The sequence below is a fragment of the Marmota marmota genome, unplaced genomic scaffold (assembly GCF_001458135.2).
Source record: "Marmota marmota marmota unplaced genomic scaffold, marMar, whole genome shotgun sequence".
In the NCBI taxonomy this organism is placed as follows: Eukaryota; Metazoa; Chordata; class Mammalia; order Rodentia; family Sciuridae; genus Marmota; species Marmota marmota.
The window spans coordinates 1,923,587-1,932,576 of NW_026000026.1; the positions used below are offsets into that span (position 1 = coordinate 1,923,587).

The 8,990-nt window shown below is 57.2% G+C and overlaps 1 protein-coding gene across 1 annotated transcript in view; it reads right to left on the reverse strand.

Annotated features, from left to right (window-relative positions):
- Cdh4 (cadherin 4) overlaps positions 1 to 8,990 on the reverse strand; it is a 251,233-nt gene that overhangs the window by 28,852 nt on the left and 213,391 nt on the right. Inside the window, exon 7 of the mRNA XM_048810714.1 lies at positions 2,874 to 3,011. Coding sequence (XP_048666671.1) covers positions 2,874 to 3,011 — 138 coding nt within the window. The remainder of the gene's footprint in view (positions 1 to 2,873; positions 3,012 to 8,990) is intronic.

The window sequence follows — 8,990 nt, forward strand, 5'->3', positions numbered from 1 at the left end:
GGGGGGGGGGGCGCTCAGAGGCGGAGTGCTGGCCTCCCAAGGTCCTGGGTTGGATCCTCAGCACCACATGAAAATAAATAAACAAAACCCAGGTGTCGCGTCCACCTACAGCTAAACATTAAGACAAACAGTGGAACAGGGCGGTCTCTCAGCCCTGACTGTCCTCCATCAAGCTTGATAAGAAGCTGGGATGCGCGTGCGCCAGTGTGGCCAGCCTGCCCCCCTCTCCACCACTGGGCAGTGTCCCAGGGCCCCTGCCTGTCACATTGTCACACCTTGAGCCTGGCTTTTGCAGACAGGCACACTGCAGACAGCAGGTAGAGCTGGTAGCAGAAGGTGAGGACTCTCTGTCAATCTGGGTCAGGACCACTGTCCCCTTGTCCTAGCCCTTCCCCAGCATCCCAGGGACTGGCCTCTCTACCCTTGACCCTGGGGGCAGGGAGGCGGGGATTCTAGGGGGGGGACACTCCATGTCATCTTGGGTCAAACACAAGATTTCACCCCAGTCTCAGGGTATCTCAGGCAGAGCGACAAGGGACAGCCTGAGGTTTGTCTTGATGTCCAGCATGAAGAAAGGTGGACACTTGCTCCACAGAGCTCCTTCCTCCCACCTGCCCATCACTAACGCCCGGGCCATACTAGGACCCTTGATGGGAGATCTGGCCTGGGTTCCCATGTGGCTGGCCTGCCTCAGGGAAGGTGGAGTCCAGCCCAGGTGCAGGTGAGGGGCCCGGGGAAGGCCATCCAAGCTGCAGAACCAGCCACCTCAGGCTGCCCTCCTGCTCAGCTAGTGAGGCCCAGCCTGGGCCCCTGGCTCTCCATCCACCAAGGCCTCCTCCAGAGCACCCGGGAACATGCTGGGGGTCAGCATCTCACGCAGCCCGTCTACCTGCGAGGCGCCCCCTTCCTGTGGGCATGCTGGGCCAAACCCCTCAGCACCCCACGCCTCGTGCCCTCTGCTGAGGAGGGGCGCAGAGCTGGCCTGCCCCTTCCACCTGGTTTCCATGGCAGCCACATGGTCCTGAGTGCTTCCTGGGGGCAGTGAGGGTCCCTGGGGTGAGGAGAGCAGCCACAGCGGCTGTACCCCAAGATCTAGACACCCACTGGCTGTCGCCACGCAGGGTGTGTCCCTGGGACCACGCCCTGTCCTGAGCCCCTGCCCTGGGGCAGCAGGGGCCCTCAGCACTGAGGGGCGGGCGGCCCTGGCACTGCTCTGGGGCAGGTTCATGCCAGGTTCGTGCCCCCTGCTCCCTGCTGAGGTTACTTAGGTGAGCTTCCTGCTCGGGCCTAGATGGTGCCCTGGATCCTCTCGTGTGGGGAGAGCTGGCTCAGGGAGGGGCCGACACCCCGGCCAGCGAGCACCCCTGCGTCCTCACAGGGGGGTGGGCTCTACTCTGCTTGGTCTCCTTCCAGAGCGGGGAGGGCAGCTGCCCACTGTGGGAGGAGAGCAAATAGAAACTGCAGCCCGAGAGATGGACTTTCCTCCAGCCGACGCCTCCCTGGCCAGGGGCACCCGCGCTTCCCAGGCCAGGCTTAGTGGGTCAGCCCGCCAGGGCCCCTGGCTGCCCTCACTGCCCGAGCAGGTCTGAGGCCTGGAGCCTGTAGGGGGTGCCCAACCCCACCTGGTCAGAGGGTGGACTAGCTGCTCCCCCACGGGCCAGCTACACCTGTCCCCTAGATGGCGCTGCGTCCCCATCTGGCCCAGCAGGACACAGGAGGGCGCTGGGGGAGGAGCTCCGGGCTTCCAGCATTCCTCAGCACCATGAAGGGTGTCCTCCCTCTGCCCCCTGCTCCTCTCTCCCCTGGTGGCACAGTATGTGGGGCCCAGAGCCACCTGCTTCCTCTGGGCTGTGTGTCACCTGGGTCCCCGTGTCCTGGCCCACCCCAGTCTGACCCCTCAGGGGCTTGGTGGGTGCTTGATGGGTGGGCACTCCTGGCTGTGCTGCTGTGTCCCATGGACACTGTCCCTCTCCACTCTGCCCTCAGGGAGAGGTCAGCGCAGCGAGGGGTCGTGTGTGGGGGTGGAGAGCCCCAGAACCCTGGAGCCCTGGCTGGCCCTGCCCCCTGCAGCCCTGGTCTTGGCCTCTTGGAGGCAGCTGGTTGGACCACGTGCCTCTCACGTCAGCACTGCTCACAGGGCCCGCAGGACGGATTGGGGACGCAGTGCCACCCACCCACAAGGCCTGCGGAGTCCTGTGGAGGGTGCTGGGGAAGGGTGTCGGAAGCCTGCAGACCTTTGGGTGGCACAGGAGGCCAACAAGTCCTGCCAGGCCTGAGCCACGGGGCTCACCAGAGGGGACTCTGCGGTGGCTTGGTGCTCTGGGGGACTCCGGGGGGAGTGGAGCCTGTGCATCAGTGCCAACCCTGGAGGACAGTGTCCCTGTGCCTGGGCAGGGGTCCCCAGGCCAAGCTGAACAGGTGCACACGGGTTCACCCAGCAGACCCGACCAGCATGGCCACCCTCAACTGTTTCCCTCTCTGCAGATGGGCCACAGGGGTGTCCACTGTCCACTGTCATGCAGGGACGCACCTGCTCTGATCAAGGCCCACTCAGGCCTCGGCCAGGCAGGGCCGCTGCACACAGCTGCACATGGCCTCCACTCTCAGGGCATGTCCCTCACTCTCAGGGCAGCCTGTGCTGAACTGGAGCCCACGCTCCTCCCCAGGGCCCTTCCTGTGGAGCCTCTGGCCGCTCTCCTCCAAGGGGACCTAGCTGGGGGCCGCTGAGCCTCAGCTTCCTGTGTCGGGGCCATTCCATCCACGACCTGTCCAGCCCCTCCACCCATACAGGGCGAGGGAGAGACGCGTCAGCAGTGGCCAGCCAGCAATGGTCATCAGAGCTCTGCGGGCGCTGCGGTGGCCTCGGTACTCACTGTGCTCGTGGTGAATTCAGGGGGGTTGTCGTTCACGTCTGTCACCGTGATGATGGCCGTGGCCGTGTTTGAGAGCCCGTAGTTGAGGTTGCCTTCCATGTCGGTGGCCTGCACAATGACCGTGTACTGCTGCACTTTCTGGAGGGGAGGGTGCGAGGAGGAGAGGTCAGCCTGGTGTTGGTGGACAGGGTGCCCTTTCTGCTGGGGCTGGTGCAGAGGACCGAGGACAGCCCTCTCCAGAAGTCTGGGGCTGAAGCTGTCTGTGGGAACTGTCCCTTTCCCTTGGGGCAGTGACAGGTGACTGGAGGAGGTCGGCTCTGTCTCCATCTCAGGGCCCCTCAATGGACATGGGTCGCCTTTGGTGCCAGATGAAACAGTTGGCAAAGGGAGGCCCAGGCCAGGGCCACGGCCACGGGTCGGGGTGCCTCGCTGAAGTGCAGGCAGGACTCAGGCGGGAAGGAAGACGGGTGGGGAGGTCTGGGGCCCAGGTGTGGCTGTGGGAAGACGTGCCAGCCGGGCAGCTCCTGCACGTTCCCACGCAGCGGGCCTCGGCCGCTCGCTCCCGGCCCGTGGGAGTGCAGGATGCTGAGCCCCGTCAGCAGCGGTGGCCTGTGCACACCCCTTTCTGATAGAGGCCAAGGCTCTTGCAGGACAGCAGAGGCCCAGCCTGGTGGGCAGCTGTCTGTGGGACCTGCCCGTCTCTCACTGGCACCATGTGGGCAGCAAGGGTTCTGGGGACCAAGGCAGAAAGGGGCCCTCTACTTGCCCTCCAAGTGCTGCATGACCCTGACTCTTGCTCCTGCAGGATGTGAGCACAAGACCAGTGCCCAGCTACCCGGTTCACTGAGATGTGCCTGGGGAGTCCCAGCAGGCTGCGCCAGGTGCCTCTGCTGCCCAGGTAGCCTCTGCATGCAGGGTGGGCGTGTGCAGAGTCCAGTCTGTACCACTTGGACTGGCTGCCCTTGGCAGCAGCTCTGCTGGGCTCTGCCACGGAGGTTGGTGCAGGCTCATGTGACCGGGCACCGCCTCGCTGGCCTTGGGCACGGTGGCACTGCTCATGGCAGAGGGCCCTGTCTGAGGGGCCTCGGGCTCCCAGCACAAGGCTGTGCTCTCTGTCCATCCCCATGGAGACCCGCCCGCCCACGCCTGGCAGTGTCCCTCCCGCTGCGTCCTCCGTTTGCCAGTGGTGTTGGTGCTCCCAGAGGCGGGAAGGGCCTGGTGTTGTGGCACTGCGGGCTTGGCTTCCGGCGCTTGGCTTCCGGCTGGGACGCTGCAGAGATGGGCTGAGGCGGAGGCACCACATTGGCAGCAGGCTACAGAAGTGAGTCCAAGTATCGGGTGCCCCCGCCCCATCCCATCTTTGCCTCCCTGCCACGGGACGGGCAGCATCGTGCAGGCAGCCCTGTGGCTGGAGACAGAGGACGTCTGTCCGGGCAGCAGGCACCTCTTTGGAGACTTTCATTTCCACCGGTTTCTCTAGTTCTTTAAGAGTCTGAGTTTCTCCCCTGCCAAGGACAATTTGAGAACCTAAGCTGCATGGGGTTCTCAGCGCCTCTTTCTAAGGCTGGACAGGCACTGCAGGCCCCTCCGTGTGGCCCTGGCAGAAGGGGCCAGACCGAGAGCCTCGAGAACAACACAGGCCGAGGGCCGCAGGAGGGATAATCAGAGGACAGGAAGAAGGCCACGCCAGAGGACCCGTCTCCACACGCACCTTGGCAGGACGGCACCTCGGCCATGGCACAGCCTGTGCTGAGACCCACCTGGCTACTGCACGCGGAAGACACTGGGGAGTGAGACTTTAGAAGTGGCCACATGCACGTGCACCCACAGGTGTGTACGGTGTGTCTGAGGGCGTGCCTGTGCGTGCTGTGTGTGCATGTGCGTGGGCAGGCGAGTGCCGCGACTGCCACTAGAGGGCGGGCTGGGCTTGCTGCTGGGAGGCAGGACGGGGTGCTTGCCGGCCACCAGGGGCACAGCTCGCCCCCAGTAAGAAGGAAGAATTCCCGCAGGGACCCAGCTGACCCCTGGCAAGGTTGGCCTGGCCCGGGATCAATGGCATCCACAGGAGTGTGGGCAGAAGGCTCAGGCTCCTCTGTGGCTGGGGTCAGAGTGTCCTCCCAGGCCTAGCTGGGGTCACCTGCCCCTTCTGGATTTGTGGGCATGTGGGAGGCGGTGGGCAGCATCAAAGCTTCTGCCATGGAGCTGGGCCGCGAGGCCTTCCTGGAAATAGCCTCCTGAAGGTGTGTCTCATCTGTGTGGCGGGTGACTGCTGCGGGTTCAGGGTAGTCAGATGTGGGACTTTGTGCATCTCACCTTCTCATGATGCAGGGCAGGGACCTGGGAGGATGGCAGGCAGGACTCAGTTTTCTGGGGTCTCTGGCCCCACCTCGGCCCTGAGCGGTGAGCTTACCACATGTGTCCAGCCCTGTTCTCTGACCCCCATCTTTCCAATGGTCTATGTCTTCCTGGGGAGCTAGAGCTCCCCTGAGGTCAGGGCTGACCAGGGCATGTCCTGGAGTCCAGTGATCTGCCCTGCAGGCCCTGGGGGCCCTGAATATGCAGCCTCTGCTCACGATCGACCCTTCATGGAGATGAAAGGAAGTGACTGGGTGGGCAGTGTCCAGGGTGGCCCCCACTGTGAATGTCCTGGACAGGGCTTCCTGTTGGCCAGCCCAGGCAGACTCCCACTGGGCACAGAGAACAGGGGGACCCCTGGAGCCAGCCACACCGTGAGCAGAGGAGCTTTAGTGAATTCACTCAACAGTGATCTGACCATTTTCAATTTGAGAGCAGAGAAGAAACCACACCTCTGCACAGCTCAGCATGCAGATTCCGCAGGGCACCTGTCAATAATGCAGTGGCTGGCCTGACCTGGGGCCTCGAGGTCCTCCCCAGCAGGACGCACAGCCAACCAGGCCACTTGGGACAAGCCGGGCCAGCAGCAGGGACCCTGAAGTTACCCTTGGCACTGCCCCTCCCTGTGACGACCAGGGCCTGTTCTACCTGCGAGGCTGCCAGCATGACTCGCCCCACTCTGGGCTCTGTGCACCAAGCAGGTGGCCAGTATGGGGGTGAACCTAGGCCAAGAGCCAAGACCCCAGCACCCTTCCTCCCTGGGTGAGGCTGGAGCAGGGCAGGTGCTGCCCACCAACGCTCTGGAAGGGGCTGTGCAGCTCTGTGCCAGCTTCCTGTGGCCCTCTGTTGGGACTCACACCTCTGGGGCTCCCGGGTGGTCACAGCTGGAATCTCCTTCCCCTCTGTGCTGAGCAGTGGAGCAGGCTGGGGTGCACCTTCCCGTGTGGCTCAGCACCTGCCGCCTGCCCTTGTCTGCCCTGGGCATGAGTGTGTTCAGAGGATCCCTGGGTGGTTGCCGTGGAGAGGTGAGGCGGCACGGCGGACACCGTGGGCAGTTCAGCCCTCCTTACCACATGACCCGGGAACCCTGCTCCAGGGAACAGATCCAAGTGTGCTTCAGCAGCTCCCAGGAGCAGCATTTATACAGCCAACAGCCCAAGTGACCGCAGGGATCAGACACAGCCCATCTGCCCAGCGGTGACAGGAGGAGTACCGCTGCCCGCTGCCCACCCAGGAGCTCAGGCTGGGCAGGACAGCACACCCTGCGTGCCGCTGCTCCTGGGCAAGGTCCAACTGGGCAAGCCTGCAGAGGCAGGCAGGTCGGTGGCCGCCAGGGCTGGGGCGGTGGGGGATGGAGTGACGGTGAAGGGGTCTCCTTTGGGCGACGAACACATCCAGGAGTTACATGGAGGTGGTGGTGGTCACTCAATGCACACCCAAACCCAAATTGCACAGTATACAGAGTGGACAGTGTGGCGAGAGCTATATCCCAAGGTGTGGGCAGCAAAGCCCGAGGGGTCCTAGTGGGGCTGTGCACGGCTGGTGGCCCCAGGACAGACTCCGTGGGGCCTGCAGGATGTCCCCAGGTCACCGCAAGGCTGAGCCCTCCCCCAGCCCTAGCCCTCTCCTGCCAAAGTGGTCCACTTTATGCTTTGAAAACCGCCCTTGCTGCTCTGCCACTGAGACTTATTTTTTAAACGACCTTTCTTTCTCTCCTTTCCCTAATCTCAGGGGAGACAGGGTCACCTTTCTTCCCCACCCTAGGCAGAGTGACCACAGGAATGAAGTAATTCAGACTTGGGGATGGCACCAGAACATCTCAGAAATGACTACCTCCCAAATTAACAAAGGAATTACAACTTCAGACAGAGAACAGGTGGAACGTAGCCTTCGAATTGCCTCTTTAAAAACCTACGACTTCTGTTTATTCTGACAGTTAACATCACAGATACCAGAGCAGGGACTGCTTGGTTTAATGCTGTATACTGTCTGCATTGGGTGCCGTAGCTATCTGTCATAAACCCTGAGGCACGGGAAACTTCAGGGACACTCTAAGTCCACAGGGTAAAAACTTGACTGCCTCAGATCCACACTGTTAAATGGGGAGACACACCAACAACATGAAAAAGCAAGGGAACAAATTGCCCCAAACAAACCAAGATACCCCAATAACAGAGTCTATCAAGACCCCAGTGGAAGAAATGTCAGAGAAGGAGTTTAGAATGTACACAGTTAAACTGATCTGTGAGGTAAAGATGATGTAAGGAGTGATATCAGAGAGAAAATACAAGAAGTAAAATAAAGAGCAATTCTAAAAAAAAATCAAGTAGAAATATTTGAAATGAAGGAAACAATAAACCAAATTAAAAATTCACTTGAAAGCATCATGAACAGACTAGACCATTTAGAAGACCGAATTTCAGGCAATGAAGACAAAATATATAATTTTGAAAATAAAGTTGATCATGGAGAAAAAGATATTAAGAGACCATGAGCAGAACTTCCAAGAAATATGGGTTAACATGAAAAGACCAAACTTAAGATCTATCATGATAGATGAAAGGTTGAAGACACAAACCAAAGAAATGCACTATCTTTTCAATGAAATGATATCAGAAAATTTCCCAAACCTAAAGAACAAAATGGAAAATCAAATGTAGGAGACTTAGCAAATACAATATCACACAGGACCCTACATATACAGATACAGCAGATCCACACCAAGGCACATTATTATGAAAATGCCTAACATAGAGAATAAGGATAGAATTTTAAAAGCTGCTAGAGAAAAACTGCAAGTAACATCTTGTGAGAAACCAATCCAGATCTCAGCTGATTTCTCAACCCAGACCCCCCAAAGCTAAAAGGTCTTGGAATAATATACACCAAGCTCTGAGAGAAAATGGATGTCAGCCAAGAATACTATACCCAGCAAAATCAAGCTTTGGACAATGAAATTAAAACCTTCCATGACAAAAAAGTTAAAAGAATTCAAAACTAGAAAGACTGCACTACAAAACATATTCAATAAAATATTTCATGAAGAAAAAATGAAAAATAAAAGTGAAAACCAGCAAAGGGAAGAACTACACTAGAAGAACAGTCAGTCAAAGGAGAAACAAATTCAAATTAAAAATCAGAAATAAATAAAAATGCAGAGGATAAAAATCATTTCTCAATAATAACATTAAATGTAAATGGTCTAAACTCATCAATCAAAAGGTATAGATTGGCAGATTGAATCAAAAGATATATAGACTGGCAGATTGAGTTAAAAGACCAGACCCATTAATATGCTGTCTCCAAGAGACTCACCTCATGGGCAAAGACCTCCACAGAATGAAGATAAAAGGATGGGAGAAAAATATCATTCACATGGGTCTTGTAAATAAGCAGGGCTTTTTATCCTCACATCAGATAAAGTGGACTTCAAGCCAAAGTTAATTAGATGAGACCCACAAGGACATTTCATACTGCTTAAGGGAATTGCACATCAACAAGACATAACAATCATAAATATTTATACCCCAAACAGTATATTCAAAGAGTATATTGTTTCATTCATTAAAAGAATAGAAAGTCACCAAATAAATAACCAAACATTACATCTCAAAGCCCTAGAAAAAGAAGAACAAATCAACACCAACAGCAAAAGATGGGAAATAATTAAAATCAGAGCTGAAACCAATGAAATTGAAACAAGCCAAAAAAAAAAAAAAAAAAAAAAAAAAAAAAAAAAAAAAAAAAAAAAAAAAAAAAAAA